The following is a 19,488-nucleotide window of genomic DNA, read 5'->3' as shown; positions in this document are numbered from 1 at the left end:
AAAAGCTTAGGCAGACAGGATTAAATTCTGGTTTTGCTGTTCAATCAACTGTGCCTCAACATATCTGAATATCATATTAATTTTGAGTAGCCAGTTGAATAATGGGTTGGCCCAGTTAAGAAGCCACACTCCATGGTTTGAAAGATATAAAACAGCTTATTGGAGACACATATATCTACTTCAGAGTTTCAAAACTAAAGAAGCAGAAACTCTGTGCTGTCCATTAAAGTTTCTATCTGTGGAGAGTATAACTTGAAAGGAAGAGGGGTATCTGGAGATATTCCCACCTCTGTCTCAGTCCACATGGCTTGGAGCTGGAACACCTGCAGTGCTGAAATTTCCACTCACAGAGATGGTAAAAACATGACTGGATGAGGTCCTGATAACTTGCTCTCTTGGCCCTGTTTTGAGCAGAAGGTTAGACCACTTGACATCCAGATAATCTTTCCAACCTATATGTTTGTATAATTCTGATGCATCCATTACATCTCTAGTTTATTCTTTTCACTAACGTTTTCTCTGTTAAATTATGTATCAGATCTCAAAAGTTGTGGGAAAATTAAATTTGGCACAAATTTTTATAGTAATTTAATACTGTTGTTGAAGGATGATTTATCTGCATATATTAACATCCTGTGCCTGTTCATTTAGAAGTAGGAAGCCTCTTAGAGACCTGAAGTACAGGACCACAAAAGTAACATAAATCTTTGCTTAAACTGAGAAAAATACTAATCTACTACTGTTTCCTAATCTACTTACTTATTGCATTCAGATTAACTCCATCAGTTACCATTTTTTTTACTTACAATGAGAGAACTTTGTTTGCTTGAAGTTTCAAAACAGATTCAGAACAACAGTGACTCAGAAGACATTATCTGATGAATGGTATGTGAGTTGAGAATGACAGAACTGCAGAACTAAATCTAAATTCATAGTGGATGATGTTTAAAAATGGTAATGTGCTGATAAGCTATATGCCTTTACAGAGAAGTTAAGAAATGGGAATGACTAATTTTGCAGTTTAAAAAAAAAAAAAAAAAAAAAAAAAAAAAAAAAAAAGACAAAGAGAGCTAAGAATAGGTGGAAAGAAAAGTAAAAACCCAGAGATGTTGCTGGAAAGCTGTGGAGCTGCAGCTGTCTCCAGAGTCTGTAACGTAGAATGATTTCTTGTAGAGAAGAGATGAGAAACTGTTGTTGGAAGAATGAAGGAAAAGCTCTGTAAAGTAGAAACGTAAAAGTTGATAATGGAGGGATTCTGTAATTGCTGTAAAGTTTAAATTAATGCTGTAGATTTCAAAGGGCATTGATAAATTAATAAAAGAAGAGAGGAAAACTACTTAAGAGTATGTAACTAAAACTCTCCTGCAATTCAGCTGGCAGGAGATGAGTGTGTTTTGTAGATTAAACCCATACACACGTGGATGTGCCACTAAGAAAGGGAAAAGTGATTTTGACAAGTCAGAGGGAACAAATATTATAGAGTTAAATCAAAATGTCAAATGTACTTTAAATCTCTGACAGCCCATATTCTGTGTTAAAGCTGAAGTAGGAATTAATGTCAAAAAATAAAATATCAAAATGTTCCAGATGACTACAAAAGTTGGAGTTTTCCTTGAACATTTACTATCAATTTTAAATAAAATATTAAATGAATGTTCTTAATTTTATATAGCATGTGCTGATCTGAGATCTGTAGACAGTACACTTTCTAATAACATAGAAAAGTAGTAATAATCAATGTCACTTCTATGAATGAAGTACACAGATGATGAATCGAATAGAATAGCTGTACTATGTAGCTGCATGGTTTGAACATACTTCAACAACCTTCAGAAGGTTTCTGACCACTACAAAACTCTTCCTATTCCACAATTTGCATAAGTCTACTACTGTTATTCCAGGTTAGATCAGAAAGAAGGAGGGAAGTAATTTTATTAGGAATCTTGACATTATTTCACTGTATCCATCACTTGGATTATGAAAACTGAGCCTTCTTCTAGTACTTCACTTTCAGAAGTTACAGTGATGGCAATATCTTTAAAAATAAGTAAAATTTTCATCAAATATTCAATATTGTTTTACAGTAATTTAGTTTATATTATGTCTCTATTAATGACTATATTTAATAGAAACGTAATTAAATGTTATAGCAAACTACAAAATGCTAGATTTACACCTACTAAAGGCATGAGCATTATTTAAACAAAAGAAAAAATGAAGCATTCTTGAAATCAGAAAACTATATATGTGAATTTCTTTCTTTTCTAGCGCCACTAACAGATAAACCACCAAAGCTTTTACACCCCTTGGAGAGTAAGCTAACAATTCAGGAGACCCAGATAGGTAAGTAGCAAAGACATAATTTTTGTCCATATATATGAAGGTATTTGGTATGTTAAAGGTGATGGTAATGTGTCAATATATTGGCATTAATGTCATTGAAAAGACATTAATAATACTTTTTTCCATGCAGAGATAGATGAATGTCATACCATTTAGAAGACTGTTGCTCACAAAAATTTGATAGTACTGAATACTGAATACTAAGCTCTTGAGTATTACTGGTACTGGCTTTTACCTTTGCTGAAAGTCTATATCTATAAGTGTACCTGAACTTTCCCTTCTAAACTTCCCCTTTTCTGTATATTTGTGTGTATTTATTTTGAGATTCAGTGCGATTTTGTGGTTTAAATTCTACTTCTAAGATTTCTTCTTTTTTTTGGTGCTTACTTATGGAATAGCAAAGATGTAACTATAAAAAATGTTGTGCTGATCTGAAACTATGCAGCAAACAGTGAGAAGTTAACATAATAGTGTCTGATTATTCTGAATGAACAAATATATATGTAATGATGAATGGAGAAAAACTGATGTAAGAAACCATTTTGTTTCACTTTTTCTAGCCTAGTGGATGGTGGGTATTTTCACTTTGATCTCCTACTGCCGTACAGGTAATTAAGGCTCCAATGCTAAGTGCATGAGCTACTACAGTTTGAAAGACTTAACAATCCATCTCCTTTGTGGACTGACACAGAGAGCAACTTGTAAGAAACCAAGCCTCGGTAGGTTACACTGGAATGATGCTTTTGTGTCAGAACTGTAACCTATTGATAGGTCTTCTAGCATGTTAGCTACAGAAATAAATGGAATAAAATCTGGTAGTTGTCTAAATCTCACAGGAAAAAACAACAGCAAACTAAGCAAACTCAGTACATTCTGCAGCACAACACCAGAAAAAGCAGAACGCTTGCAAATTAATTCTGGCAGTCATTGGGAGAACATTTGATGGTGCTTGCAAGGCTATGGCTAATAGTGGCCACAGAATAATCCACCTTTGTTTAGATATCCGCAAATTATGAATCATGAAAATGATTCGTGCTATTCATGTAATATTCTGAGATGCTGATATAAGTTTTCCAAAGCTATTATATAGAAAAAAAAGGAGATGTAATTAATTGCCTTCTAGAAGTAATTTCTGTTGTTCTGAAGATACTGTTTCTGATATACCAACTCAGAAAAATTTTGCTATGTGACAATCCTAGATGATTTTACCTTTTCATGTGAACAAAAGCCTAGGGAACAGAAAGCAAAGTGACTCAACATCTTTTTTTCCTTGCTAATGTTGCTTACTGAGATATTTTTTATGAAAAAACCAAACATCACAACCCTTATTGACTTTGACATCTTGCTAAATGCACTGTATGGGTTAGGCTATTTCAGGAAGTGTAACTATTTAATGTCAAGCTAGAGGCTTTTTACACATGATTTTTAGAATTACTTATATCTTCAATTTCTCATAGTTCTAAGAAACATTAAATAATTTGAAAAGTGCTGGGTTTGAAAAAGGCACTTTTCAGAAAACTAAATACCTATCGATGAATATGAAAGAGTTAGTTTGAAAATGTCACTTTCAAACACAAATGGGAAAGTCTGACAGTAGATGAAAGTGAAGCTCTAATACTTAGCCTTATATGAAGAGGCTGTGAGAATATATTAATTTGTTGTTTAAAAGCCTGTGGAAAAGTATGTGAGAACTGGAGCAAGTCCAGAAAAGTGATAGTTCCCTGACATGAAAATTATGTTGTTTTGCACTTACATTTAGTATCTCAGTCCTGCTAGATAACATTTGAAAGGTCTATGTTTCATTTCCACTGAGGAAAGCTATTATTTATTTAAGGGGGTCAAATGCCCTGCAAAAAATGCAAAATACTTTAACACTGTAATAATGTTGAGATTCACTTAGCAAAACCTTCATTACCTAAACCAACAGCCTCCTAGCCACCTGAGCCTTGAGGTGACCACATGTTGCAGATTTGTCTATACACTGCCAGAAAATATATTAGTCCTCCAGAATGTGTTTTAAATGGTGTGTTTGTCTCTTATTTGGAAAATAAATGAATTGGAGGAAGTGGGAGAAGTGGAATAGGTAACACAGAAAAGGGAGAGCAAGGAATTAGGTTTTTGAGGTAGTCTAGGATTTAATTAGCAGGTCAGCAGTCATTGTGGTGGGGAGCTGGGGCAGCCTCTGTTCTTCCTCTAAGTTTCTGTGTTCCTCACCTCGCAGTCATCCACCTTCAGCTGGAAATGAAGCAAGGCGTGTCAGGGAATGCCCTAGGGGGTGCATACATAATTTACAGGGATGTGTGTGCTTCTGCAGGTGCAGATGGTGTGCTGAAACATCAACAGTGATGGTTCAGCTCAAAATCTTCCCATGTTGTGGGAAGTGACTCCAGTGTGTTTGCTGCTGAAGGAGCTACTAGAGTTCAGTTATTAAACAAGGCAAATCCATGCAGTGTCTACTTCAATGTAGGAAGACTCCAGGCATGTGTCATTCATTTGATTCCAGTGCAGCTGAGTGACAGAGATATCTGATATTTATTGCTGAGATACTTTGTTATCTTATATACACCAGCAACTGAAATTATTGTCATGGGACCATAGACCTGTTATATTATTGTTGCATGGCTTTCGTAAAACAGTGGCAGACCAAAAGGTGACTGCACATTAAGGAAGGAGTTCCTCTTGGGGGTGACTGATAGAGTGTTGTTGCCTAAGCTAACTATTGTAGTTTGACTTGCTGAGATAAAAGAAAGAAACCAGAGCTGGAGAATCTCCTCTCCTCAATCCTATTAACCTACAGGCTCCCATCATGCTAAAGCTATCCACAGCTGGTTATGCAAAAGTGTCCCACTCTTCATCTGATGTTTGGGAGACTGTTAAGCATGGCTGCACTGCAATGAGTAACCTTAGAGAGTCACAGGAATCTTGAGACCTCATTTGAAATATCTTTTTATCACACCCAATAGCAACCAGAAAAGCATAAGATAGAAGCACAGGATAGAAATGGAAGGAAAAATTAATTTCTCAAAAGATTTTAGCAAAAGGCAAAGTGAAAGCATTAAACAGAAATCTCAGATGAGGAAAGAAGGATTAGTTCCTCGTTCATCCTATTCTGCATTTATTTTTGTTTGTTTGTTTGTTTGCAACCTCACTTTAAATTTTGTAATCGATAAATTAATCCTTTTGCAGGGCTAAAAATTCTCGTTTTAAGCTTTTCTCCTTTTAAAAGGGTTCTCTGGATACAGGTAAAATATTATGTCAACTACTGTCTTCAAAACTATACAGCCTGCAAGAACCTAGGTGCTATAAAAAGTTGAGGTGTGTTGCCCACTCAGCTCTGAGCCACTCTCTGGGCTAACAACAGCATACACTGGGGAGAGGAGACAAGCAGGCAGATGAATGGGAGGCAAGAGGGAGGAAAGGCACAGTTAAGAACAACATAATGACCCAAGGAATTGCATCCCACAATATTATTTCTCTTACCTTCAACACAATAACAAAATCAAACAAACAAATCATGACTAACATAAAAACCCTAGTAATAATAATAAAAATACAAACCTTTCCATACAGACCTACTCAGAAAGGAATTATTTAATATTGTTTCTCACATGTGAAAAATCCTGAAACTTAATAACTGTATTTCTAATTCATGTTTATGATGTGTATATATATATATATATATATATGTGATATGTACTTCATATAAAAATTATATTCTGGTTCTTTTTATTAGTAAATTTTGAGTCTTTTCAGTTTCACCTCTATTTCAAGTAATATTGTTTTTTCCACCAGCACTGGCAAATATCTGTCTTCCTCAAGGAAACAGGAAGAATACTTTCAGACTGACTTAAGAAAATCTGATTTTAGTATTCAGTTGTTCCATATTCATGTTACTAAAGAGGACAGATGTGCCTCCACAACAGGCAATAATGGATATGAAGCTAAAAAACAAAAAAAACTCAATAATTATTTAAACACCACCAAGCTGGTTAGCCTGTGTCCTCTCCATTTTTCAGTGTGCTTCCTGGTTCTGCACGATGCTGTAACTTGAAATGCCAAAATTCACCAAGAAAAATGAAGCAATTGTCAAATTAGTTTTTAGCTAGGCTTCATTTTAGAGAAAAGAATAAAGGAATAAAGGGTTTTCAGCACTATATGAATGGACCTAAAACTGAAGTTTGGACCAGCACCTAAACACTTTATAAAATATTTGTAGTAAGGGAACTATTAGAAAAATTTCATACTTACCAAGAAATAAAATATATTGAGTGACTATTCGTATTCACTACACAAACAAATGAAACACATACTTCAATTAACCCACATTAGGGTTCCTAAGAAAAAATTATAACGAGCATTACAAAATTTCATCTCTCCACTAATGTAACAGGTTGAGATGTAAGGCTGTTTGGGTCATATGTTTTGGTTCTTTCACAGCTTTCTAGGAAACTAATTTGAAGTAATAAATTACTGCATTTTTAATTAATTTATTCAGGGTTAGATTTTTAATGGCACATTACTGCTCATTAACAATCATTGGAGGAATAGTTTCTTGGTGCTTATTTTATAATACTTTTAGAGGTTGATACAAAGATACCTATGGGTTTATTATAGTTTAACTATTAGTAGAGAGTTTTTGTGGGTTTGTTGTTTGTGGTTTTTAATGTCTCACTAATTTCTTCTAAACAAAGCATTCATCCCACTTAAGAGGATTTCTTTTTACAAGATATTTTCAATTTTAATATGGACATTCAATTCTCATATGAAGCGGTTCTGATCCACCACAAGGGAGGAAGCTCCACTGGATCTAACGGTGGCTTATATAAAGCTTGCATTAATTTAGGGGCTGGGTTACCTTCCAGATGGCAGCCCATGCATTAAGGTTGAAATGAGTCTACTTCTTGGAAATAAGATAATTTAAAGCAGCCTATTTCTAGATCTGTATTCAGCATGTTTGAGCTTTTCAAGGTGTTTTCTAAATCCTCAGAACAGCAGAGGTTTCGGGCAGATGGAGAAGAAAGTAGAAAGCAAGCTGAGAGAGAATGTGGGCCAATCTAATGGAAAATTAGAAAGCGGAAAATAGAAAAAGCTTTAACAACCAGACTGCTGACAGTAGTAGTTAGCAAGTATAAGACTCCTTGACAGACTAGATCCAAGGTAGATGGAGGTAAGGGATATGTCAAAGGGATTTGAGAGTGGAGTTGATTCCACTTCAGTACAAGTGCCTGCTACATTAGGAGTTATTTCTAAAATTCCTCAACCCACATACACAGAGAAAAATGTTGGACCACCAGTAGCAGTTTAGAAGCAATCCACAGATAAAAAGTAGGATTTCACTATTCAGATATGACTAAAGATAGAAATTGTGGTGTATGTATAATTGCTGGTTATTTCCAAGTCACTTAATTGGGGTCTCAAGAGTGACTGAGTTATTGTAGATCAGCTGAGCCTCAATAATTGACCCCTTGCAGCATTTGCTGAAATATGTATTCAGTGCATTGTAAATGCAAGGTAAAGCATTGCTGAAATTTAAGACAACAGGATTTTCTTAGCTTTTCAAATGGCTATCAGTACACATTACCACTTACTGTGGCACAGAGATATGCAATTCCTTAAACAGTGATAACACATTTGTAAGTTAAAGAACAATATTGAACCCTTACTAAATTATCTAATTAATCAATTTGAATGTAACATAATGCAGCTTCTTCAAACTTAGTCATGATAAATTAGTAGAAATGACCATATGGGCCATTTTAAATTTTATTGGAAAGCAGTGAATTTTAAGTGCACGCACACTGCTGTGTGTATCAAAAGTACATCAAAAGTACCTTGAAACCTCAACATCTTTTTCCTATTTGCTTCTGTTATCTGCTAGCAGTACAGCGATACGTAAGTGACATTTCTAGGAAGTGTCATTTTTTACTTAGCTCTTCTTAAAGCAGTGACATACAATTAAGTCTTTCTATCTTATAAACACATTCAATAAACAAGGCTGTTCATATGTATTTTTATTACCTTTGCATGCAGAAAGGTAACTTAGATGTTGGATCTGAAGGATTTATTTCCATACATTCAACTTTAGTAATTTACCTACCCTAAATGCATTATATATACAACTAAAAATGTGTACATAAAATGGCTTTGATTATTAAAATAAAATATGATATTGCATTTTAACTATTTTTTTTTGTTATTTTCAAATTAATTAGAAAACCACCAAATACAATAATCTAAAAATTCTTGCCAGATGGTTTTGCGTCTCATAGTTTGCAGCACTGATGTATATTCAGTTAGATTGGAAGAAAAAAGTAACAAAATTTGGACAAAAGTAAAAGTGATTCTTTTGTTATAATTTACAGTTCAGACTAGAGGAAATGTAAAACTATGTAGTTTCAATAATGAGAAGATAATATAACATGTAAGTATAATCAGTTTTATTCCTTAGAAAATGATATACATATAAAGAATATGAAGGATATAGAAGGATATAATGTTTTGAAGCCAGCAGTCTACCTTTGAATGTAGCTTTTTAAAGGAAAATGCTAGATTTCAGCATCCACATGTTGCCTGCATGGATTACAGGCACAAGCAGAACCAGATTACAGCAACTGTAGATTCGATAGACTGTGCAGAATAACAATAAATCCATAAAACCCATGTTATTTTACACATAGATGAAAAAACAAATCCTGCACCGTTGTCCTTATAATAATTAGCTGTGAAAGTATTTTAAGAGACGTGGAGAAGTTGGGTTTCATCTACTGACTAGTTTCTAAGTAAGAAAAATAATATAAATCAATTACTGATAAATTTGTAGGTAATATTACAACTTAAACAGTGGGAAGACAATAAAAGGATTTTTTTTTTTTTGTAGGTTTCATTCTTCCTTATGCACCTGTGCTTCTGAGTTCTGCTTACTTAAAACGTTGATCTGAAGAATATTTCGCTCTAAGAAAAGACTGGAAATGGGAAAAAGGAAAGAAAATAAAAGAAAAAGGACCAGTTAATAATTAGTAAAGGCCAACACTTGTAAAGATCTGTGTTGCCTCTTAAAAAACATAAGACAATAACAGAAATAAATTGGATGTAGGTGCTTGAAGGAAAAGAATGTGTAGCTAAGGAAATAATTTGTGTTGCATTAATGTTAGGGTTCTTTTCTAATAATGACTAATGCTGGGAAAAAGTGTCTGGCAGAATCATTATGTAATTTTTTATCGAAGTAGATAATATTATTAAAGATGTTTAAATTACATATGTTTCTTTTAAAACTTCACTTTTAAGAACATACTGTTTGGAGTAGTAAATAAGTGTTAAAAAAACAATAAGGTTGAAGTCTGGCATATGTAAATAGTGATAAAACAAATTTCAGAAGTATGGCATTGAAAGGAATTCTAAGCATTTCTCCAGTCCCAAACTTTTTAATTTTAATTCTCTAGCAATCAACTTCAGATGTCTTTGCAGTTTAAAGCCTTTCCAGTTACATAAGATAAATAGGCATTAAGGATGTCTCATCTCCCTATGGATGTAAATCATGCAGGAGTCTAAGGATGACTGAATCAATTCTGTACTGGAAAAACAATATAAAAATAGTTAAAAAGTGCTCTCGACATTTTATAATGTCTACATGTTAAATGTGCCCAGGCTTCACTCTTTAGAGGGTTACACACTTTTCTCTTTAGTAGTCTTTCCTCCCTACTGGAGGTATAGAATTTTATGTGCAGTACTGCTGCCATACATACCCTTCACATGAAGGCCAAAGACATCAAATTTTCCCTTGGTTCCAATTAAGTTTTTTACATTTCACTTTGAAAATAGCCCTCTGTTTAAACAGTGCCTACCCACCCTTGTCATAAATATTTTTCTTTTGTGATGAATAATGATTATTTTCTAGACAGGACTGTGCCTTCTTTTACTGTTATTATTTCCAGACAATTATTCTAGTGTAACTGAAAAGGATTATCTCTGATTCAAACACTGTGCCTTTTGCAGATCTAGAATACCTGCCAGTGATGGGGTGCTTTCCACTTGTCTATCTGAGAGACCTTTAAAAGACAAGTATTCAGCTTCCAATTAGTCTTTGACTATGCTGCTAGGAGAGGTGGGACAGACAATTCTTGTAGCAGTAAAGCAAGAAAGATATGCGTGAAAGAGCTTTTTTTTTTTTTTTTTTGGAACAGCAAAAGCTTCATAAGTGGGAGTTTCTGTAATGAAAGGGGCTTTCTCTTCTGCTGAATTTTCACCCAAATGCCCTGGGAGTAGAACAGACTTTCTCCTTCTCCAGGCTTCTTCATAAAAGTGACAGATAAGTTATTGAACAAGAGGAAGCTATTATCTCAGAAACCTCTTCATCTTCCCCTGTCCTTACCTGAACACACCAGAGGAGCATCAAAAATCCTCTAACACACACTGAAATACCTGTTCATTTCATAAATGGCAGAAATAGCTAAGGCAGGTAACATCCTCTTTCAGACTATTGTTACTAAAATACATTTACTGGTGATTACCAGGCAGAGCAAACCATGACTGAAAAGAAAATTGCTTGTTTTGTATTTTCCACATGTTTTCCCATATGTTTTTCACAGCTAAAACTGAGCTTTTAGAGGAAAGACATATTCTACTATGCATGGACTGTCTACAGCAATGCCCAACTACTGATACCTGGTCAAGTAGCTGTTACCTAAATGACAAAAACTTTTCCTTTTTTTTTTTTTTTTGCTTTTGCTTTTTGTCTGGTAAAGAGATTTTTATTACAGCTGCTGCTCCTCAGTGCCTCCTTTTCCCATGTTCTGGCCTCACCATGACCCATGTAAAGGTCTCAATCCTGTAAAGGACGCTGTCTTCTTCTTCTTCCTTTACCACTGTCTTCCCCATTAAGGATGGAAAGAAAGGCAAAGCAGAAAAGAAAGGCAAAACTTATTCCATACAGTACAAATACGTCTGAAAAAGATACTAGGCAAATAAAATTTCTACACAATCTATTCTATACTCTTTTAGTAAGAAGACAGTTTGCAGCTGCCAAGCACTCCACAGGACTCTGTTTAGATAAAAGCTGCCATTGATCCTTTGTGGTGTTCATTTGACACTTCTGGCTAAAGAAAGCCCTTTCAGGTCAGAGCATGATCTCTAAGACCCAAAAAAAAGCTATTTAGCACAGCTTTCATTTGCTATTTCAGCAGCATTGCAAGTGACACAGATGGTATGTGATGGCAGACAAGACATAAATGCACAGATCAAAATTAATTGCATGTAACACTGGTGTCTCAACTCTTTAAAGTAGAAGGCACAAGTACAGTCAAAGCATAGGGAAATTGGGAGATCAGAACAGAAGCTGAAGTTTGAATGCAAAGGGTATGTTAACAGTGAATTTTACTACTTATAGTTAGATAAAACAATAAAGATTCACCATTTAAATGCTAGCAACCTTCTTATTATCAAGTTTTATAGTAGGCCTAGAACATTAATTATCAATCTTAAAGGAATCTGTAATTTTTTAGCTTAATGATAAAAATTACTTAACATTAAGTTTGCTAATAAAGACAATTAAAGAGTTAGTATCTCTCACCAGTACCTGGCTGCAGTTGGGTGTCCGGGTGGATTGCAATTCTCGAGAATTAGTCTCTCCAGCATGCGTCCCTGCTGGAGGAGCAAAGGTCCAGCAATCTTCTGGGAAAGTGTACGGGAAGTCCCCTTTATCAAAGATGAGACCGGGCTTTTATAGAATAAAGTGGATTGACTGCTGTCATTTAACCATTAGCTGTACCTCCAACAGCTCTCATTGGAGAATAAAAGGAAAAAGTAGAAAAAAACATGAAGGCCCTGTTTCCACCAAGCAAACTCTTTTTTTATCTGTTCATTCCTACTTCATCTCCCTTCCAGCCCTAGTTGTGGCTGGGCTGGACTCCATGTTCTTCAACACCACAGAGCAGCTAGTGTTATAAACATCAACTTGGCCTCTCTTTATGCCTTTCAAGGTTGTTACCAGCTCAGAGTTTGCCAGGACTTTCCCATGGGAATCTTTCACTTCAGGCCTGGGCCTGCAAAACTTAGAGAAAAAAGCAGTTGAATCATACAGGGAAACTAAGGCAGGCATATTGAGACATGGAGTGTCCTGTTACAGCAAGGAATCAGAGTATGTATTTGCGTTCATACACTATCTATCCACAATGATATTTTAAATGGGAAATATAATGTAAAGAACACCTTTTGCATACATATGTATAGTAAAAACTATTTGAAATCAGTATAGATTTCAAGGTTGTATTTATTAGTACTCTTCTCACTGATCCCAAATAATTGCTATTTGCAGGCAGAAGCCTATTCGTGTTTCAGCAACACAATTATGTCTGGCACTACCTTACTTCTGGGATGGACTAAACTGTTAAGAAATGCTAAAATGCGTACTATTGAATTCAGCACACCTGCTTGCCTTTTGCTAGACCACTTTCTATATGCAATATAGTTTCTGTGACTTAATGAGCTACGCATGCACAAGCTTGTGAAACATCACAAACCACATCATTAGGAGTTTATGTATTTATGGAAAGAACCATTGTGTATAAATGCTTAATGAAACATGAAAGAGCTTTTTACATGCTCCCTGCATCTTTTGCTTTGTTCCATATTCATGGCAAAATTTTCCCCCAAGTGTTTCTTGTATTCTTTGTCTCTGTTACCAGAAATTGATTTTTAATGATAGGTATGATACTTGGAATTCATATCTTTCAATATGTTGTGTTTGGTTTTCTGTTCAAATTTCGATACAGTCTGAACTTCAGAAATTACTTTAAAAGTATTTAAGGTACCCTTCAAAGACCTCTAACCAAACAGCTGGCTATGAGTAGGCAGAAAATATGGGTATGGTAATCGGTGTAAGAAATAAGAAGTAGATTGGGCGACTATGTATAATAGACATAACCAAAGAGCCTCTGGCAGAATAAAAAATCAAGTCTATTCAAAACCAGAAGTTCAGGCATCAGGTGGTGAGAATGCAGGCCCAAAGCCTCTGCTAACATGAAAAAGTTCCTAGCATGTGTTGAGGGGAAAACAAGCAAAGACTTGGAAACAGCAGAAAAGGAGGAAAGAGCCATGAGATACAACATAGCCACAGCCTGTTATGCAGAATATCATTAGGACAACACATGGTTTCCATTCTGTGACAGAGGAAAGGGAATTCCTCAGACCCTCTCCTTTGGGCAATGTAGTGTGCTACCAGGAGCAGTTAAATGCAGAAGGGCAGGAGGATGTGTATTGGGCAACTGTGTTGTGACAGTAATGGAAGGGTATAAGGACATACCAGAAAGAATCTGTCGTGTTCATTACACACAGGATTACAATAGATACCAAGTGAGAGATTCCTTAATAATCTTCTAATTGGGTTAATGTCAGCCTGCAAGGCTAATTCCTTCTGTTTGTTAAATGAAAACTGGAAGAAATGTAATGAAATTGCAGGAAATATATTAATAATTACAGGCAGGAAATATATTAATTTTGTAATTATATTAGACAATGCTGGTTTATAATTATCCAGTTATGTTTCTGTTGAATACTTATATATATAAGCAGATTTCAATAAGTATCCGAAGATATGCTACATATATCAGAAGTATGATTCCTCTAGTTCCTGGCTGGAAAAAAAGGAAAAAAAAAAAAAGGAAGAAAAAGAGAGAAATACAGGGAAAAAGATGGAGAAGATAATCACTGGCACTCTTCATTTGGCCTTTGAAGATCTAGTCTTTCTGTATCCTTTAATATTAACCATTTCCTTTGAGTTTTAAGCTTAATAATTATGTAAGATTTGTGAGAATGACTGCTCGTGACTAAAATCAACTATGGAGGACGATGTGGAGCCTTCCAGGAGAATTCTGCACTAGCTTTAATAAAGGTGTGCTTGCCTTCTAGTGACTGTGTACCTCTCTGGACTACACTGACCACAGGAAATTGCTTTGGTATTGTATTGATCTGTGCTGTCTGACCTGGATTATCTATGTTACACTTTCCTCTATTTTCGCTAGCAAAATCTCTGCAATCATCAAATACATGCAGGCCAGGAATGCCTTTAGAGGGCAGAACTAATTTTTAAATTAGCATCAGGTAGAGAGTCTGTTCCTGACATTTCAGTATCCACCCCTACCCCTTTGTATATATGGATCCATTCACTGACACATAGAAACGGTTACTAAATAAAGAATAATTTTGTCAGGCAATTTGTCATGTTAATCCTCACTTAAGCAAAGCTGTGATAACCTGAGTCCTGGAATTCCAAGGAACTAATTCTTCATTAAAGGTTTGGTTCAGCTGACTGGAACAGCTCAAAAAAAAAAAAAAAGACATTTTTTCCTGGAAGTCACTTGTATGAATCCAACCCTGTAACTCAAGAGGCAATAACTTAAGGCTTTTACATGTGCTCTAACTGTAAGCCATTAGAATTCATATTGCAGTCCAGATGGAAAGGCAAAGGCTTAGGTCGGTCAGAGAAGATAATTACTGCTGCCTACCAAGGTGGGCCAGGATGAGGAGCTGTGGACACTTCCACTGCCAGCCTAGTGGCCAAATACATGCAACTGACTTTCCCTTTGCTGCCAGACTTGCACTTTCATTGTACACATTCAGGGGTGTCCCCTTGTCGGAAAAGAGGAGAGAGCAGAAAAAGCCATTGTATAGCTACTAATGACTAGTCAGTTCCTTGTCTATAGCCTTCTTAGCAATAGTGGTGTCATTAGCTGGGAGAAGTTTCTTCAGTCTCCCTGTAATAATGTATTTTGAAAAATGCTGACGAAAAACTGCCCTGTAGCACTAGATTTTATTGCAGCAATTCACCTGACATAACCATAGAATCATAGGATGGTTTGGGCTAGAAGGGACCATAAAGTTTAACTAGTTCCAACCTTTCCTGCATGGGCAGGAACACCACCCACCAAATCAAGTTGCTCAAAGCTCTCTCCAGCCTGCCCTTGAACACCTCCAGGGATGAAGCATCCACAACTTCCCTGGGCAACTTGTTCCAGTGTCTCACGATCTTCATAGACAAGACGGGGTCTCAAAAGAGCAGAGTAGAGGGCAAGAATCACCTTGCCTGTTTGGCCACTTTTTTTTTGATGCAGCCGAGGGTACTGTTTGCAGTGGCAGAGACATCAGAAAGAAAAACACTGATGCTGCTTGTGTGTAAGTGGTTAAATAGAATAAGGTATTAATGAACAAGCACTATGCAATTGTACTATTAAAATACAAATACCTATTTTAAAAGAGGATGAAAGAAAAAAATACTAGAAAATGCTAGAAACCCACTAGAAAAGTGTTTAAGTATTGGTTTCTTCTTATGCCTGTAGGGTTTGATAGCTGAGAAATTTTTGTTCATTAAAAGCTACAGGAGATAGCATATTGTATTTATTGGTAACACTCTATCCTCCTGTTTTAACCACAAAGGAATAAATAATAAGTTTCTAGCCTTTACTGACATTTGCACAGTATATAAAACTACAAGGTTTATTTCAATTTTTAATTGCAAAAAAGTGTTTAGAAAATTATTCTATATATGCAACATTTCAAAAAGTTTTGTAGTCTCTGTGACTTTTATGCATCTAACAATTCACCTCTTTCCCATTAATCGCTGTGTTGCCAGGAAAGCACTTTTATAGGCATAAAGGTCTGGCATCAGAGTACAGTGTGGAAGCATAATGGGAAGCCTCAGTTATTTCAGTGTGGCTACTTATTGTAGGATGTCCTCAGACAGTAAAAAGTTCTTTTAAATTTGATTAAAAATAAGCTTTAATATTTTTATATTCCTTTCATTTTTGACAAATGGCTTTTATGGGTTCCTCTACATGTGTAGAATAACTATCAGATAGTTTGTCCATATGCTATATTTTCTGTGACCTTTTCATGATTTTCAGAGGATAGAATTCTTAAAACATGATCTAAGGTCAAAAAAACCCACAAAAAAACAATGGCATTCTCTCTAATGATTCACAGTATGTGAAATATGTTTTGCTGTTCTTGAGACAGTAAAATTCTGAGTCAAAGGGAGTTATAAAGCTCACTTGTCATGCTGGTGCTAGGAAAACTTGGGACATGATGCTTTATTCTGTATGCAGCATGGAAAGACGGAGAGATGCTGTGGTCATGCTGCCTCCCCATGGAAAAATAAATCAGTATTCACCATTACCCTCAGCATTTGAAATAATGCTTCCCTGGATACATTGACAAATTCCTTCTCTTCTAGCAGAAAAGTTTAGGGGATTTCTAATTTCTATTAGTTTTTGCACCCACTAGTGTAGCAAAAGAAACCGAATAAAGCAATTTGTTTTGAAGAATCAGTTGTATGTGTTGTGAGCACAAGGATTTTCTTAAATGCCATAGATATTTTTTAAACTTTGAAATGGAAATATATCCTTGAGATCTATGCTTAATTCCAAATGAAAGAGTGCAAGAAACTAACTGGAAAAAGTAGGAAAAATATTTCCTTGCAGATCTACCTGAATCTGATTGTTTCTATTGCTTAGCCCAGGTTGCCATCCACATGGGTAAACAAGGCTAACTCTCTTCAACATAATGTCTCCTTAGTTTCAGTCATCACATGTGGCATGCTAATGCTTACATTTGTGCATGTTGGAGTAAAGGAGTTATTTTGTTAAACCACTCCAGCTCTATCCATGCAAACCTGCTGATACTCTTATTTAACCTGATATCAATGTTTCTCTTTTAATAGCAAATAGCTTCCACCTGCTCCATCACATCCACCTGCTCTGTAAAAGTCCAGAGGATCTGTCTGCAGTGTCATCTGTCATAGTGGACTGGGAAAGAGAAGTACAATGTGGCCATTCATGAATAACAGCTATAGGAACTGCCTGTCATTCTAAAAGGGACAACACATCATAATTCAGTATTTAAAACTATAATAACTTTTTTTTCTATTTTTATAGAGCAGAAAGGCATTCAAAGTGGTCAAGAATTTCATATTGTAAATTAATAGAATTGGCAATTGCATTGGAGTCCATTTTTTCTTGAAAATTATTTAGTATTTCTGTCTTTCCCCATTTGCATCCTGGAGTGTTTGAATCAGATTAATAGTTACTGAGTTCCTTAAGTATTACACTGAAGCCACATGCACTATTTATACAAGCTGCTCAGTGAGAGGGTAGATGCTTCCACCAAATTTTCATACTGTGTCTTTTCACCACCCTGGAGAGACTTCTTTTATTTTCCTATTTCCTCTCCTATTACTTTATTTGGCTTTATGGCTGCTTCTGAAGCTGTCCTTTTATTATTTGTTTTATGCTTTGTCTCACAGAGCTTTTAAACTAGTGACAAGCAATCTATCAACAAGGTGGTAGTATGGTGATTTTAATGTGCATTAGCTAAAAGACACCAGACTTTCTCATTGCTAAAGCAAGTTTGTGTCCCACTCAGCTTCTGTCCCTTCCTCTACCACACAGAATAGCTATGTTCCATCTTTGTTTTCCCTAGGTCTGTAGAGCAATAACATCTCACTTGCATCCCATACAAGGAGTGGGGAATGCAGAACCTAGATTTGCTACTTCCCCTTTCCTGTAATAATGCTGCTTCTCAGCAAAATCCTGCAGGAGGAGGGGAGGTGCAGGGGAAATTCTGGGTCCAGAGGGTGTTTTGAGTAGAGAGAAATTACCTGAACAAAAGGAGAGGAAGGAGGGAGCACCAGTGCCACGACAGGCTATGGGAGAAATTTACCTCTGGGACATCTTTGACTCTTAAGGACATTAGGGGTGAGACAGACATGGCCTTGACCACAGCACACTGCCATTTTGTTATCTACCTTAGTCATTTTGTGCAAGCAGTTCAATAAGAAGTGGTGATGGTGTTTACAAAGGCATAAAAGTCAGGAATCATCTCACTGGTAACATCCTATCACTACTCTGAGCACACCTAAACTTTACATATGTGCTAATACCCTATTGACCATGCGTGCATACCCTCAAACTGTCCATAAGCAAACAAAAAGGACTTAGAGATGACTGAGGGGCTGCTGAGGCTTTTGTGGTCCTTGCATAGTCTTTGGTCATTGTAAAACCCCTGTGATTACTGACCTGTATGACCTCTGCAATCATGGGGTGAGTGGAGAATAGAAGATGCCAGGTGCTGTGGTGCTGTTAAAGGCCAAATGTGCAGAGGGTCAGCACTAATTAAAGATAGAAACATCTCAATCTATCTGGCAGCAATGGCTGTGATTAGCTTTCCCTCTCCTGAGTAACTCTAATAAATAAAAAAATAAACCAAAACTATTAGCAGGCTTACAAAGCTAAGAACTGAGCATTTCTGTACATAATGCATGAATTTTAAAATTGTAAGTATGATGTTCATTTGCATAAGGAGACAGTAAGCTTTCTCACTGGGCTATTGATCATTTGACTCTTTTTCCTATGCATTCTGTCATGATGAGGTAAAATACCATCCCACCTGCATTAAACAAGATAAAGAAACTTAAGTTTAAAGCTTTTCATCTCATGCTTCCAGACTAACATCCAGTGGCTTCAAGTTTAACTCAGATGGAATTTTTATTTTTGGAAGATCTGTTGCTTCCTTTGAAATCAATATTGAGATGTAACGTAAAAGTGATGTAACCATTTGTCAGAGCATAGTTAACTGTTCCCATATACTTTCCTTTTCTTGATTTGTGTGTCAACTGAGATATGATAAGACATTTTTTAGGCTAGAAGATAGCTCATCCTTTTTTTTTAACCTGACATTAATTTCTTAAAAAGAGGTAAACATGCAAATTATATATTTTACGTTTGTTTATTGATATGCATAATTTTTGCTGATCATATTCAGATTACTTGAAATAAAGAAGTACTTTCAAAATTCCTTATCCAGTTCAAAGAGCAGTAGTAGTATGGCTCTTGTGTGTATGTGTTAGCTTAGAATTCACTGGTCTTATAGTTGCAGTACTGGCTGATGTTGCCACAGGTGCTAGAAAGTTCTTATTGGGAGCATTCACAGGGATAAAATTATCTCTTTATAAGTAAAAAATAAAATGGTGGCATTTTTTTTTTCTTTAAGTAACATCTAAAAAAACCCCAACAATTAACCACTATTGAATACTGTGTCCTTTCCAAAATCCATTTGATTTTAAACCTTGAGTGGGTTATTGGCTTGCTTCCTACACTCTGA

At 35.7% G+C, this 19,488-nt stretch overlaps 1 protein-coding gene and 1 long non-coding RNA gene across 3 annotated transcripts in view; one reads left to right on the top strand and one right to left on the bottom strand.

The window, feature by feature from the left end:
* Positions 1–12,049, bottom strand: part of LOC127380059 (uncharacterized) — a 29,872-nt gene extending 17,823 nt beyond the window's left edge. Inside the window, exons 1-3 of one of the 2 annotated variants that reach the window (XR_007888417.1) lie at positions 11,915–12,049; positions 807–1,216; positions 288–401 (exon numbers count right to left, since the gene is read on the bottom strand). This is a non-coding gene — a long non-coding RNA (uncharacterized LOC127380059). Of the gene's footprint in view, positions 1–287; positions 1,217–11,914 lie in introns of both variants that reach the window. The other variant, XR_007888416.1, reaches the window with a different exon arrangement.
* The window catches only part of IL1RAPL1 (interleukin 1 receptor accessory protein like 1), a 703,718-nt gene that overhangs the window by 546,277 nt on the left and 137,953 nt on the right, over positions 1–19,488 (top strand). Inside the window, exon 6 of the mRNA XM_051608467.1 lies at positions 2,269–2,343. Within this exon, the coding sequence (XP_051464427.1) occupies positions 2,269–2,343 (75 nt within the window). The remainder of the gene's footprint in view (positions 1–2,268; positions 2,344–19,488) is intronic.

This window comes from Apus apus, chromosome 1, assembly GCF_020740795.1.
Source record: "Apus apus isolate bApuApu2 chromosome 1, bApuApu2.pri.cur, whole genome shotgun sequence".
NCBI classification, from domain to species: Eukaryota; Metazoa; Chordata; class Aves; order Apodiformes; family Apodidae; genus Apus; species Apus apus.
The sequence above is the reverse complement of the archived record's forward strand: the minus strand, read 5'-3'. Positions and strand labels throughout refer to the sequence as shown.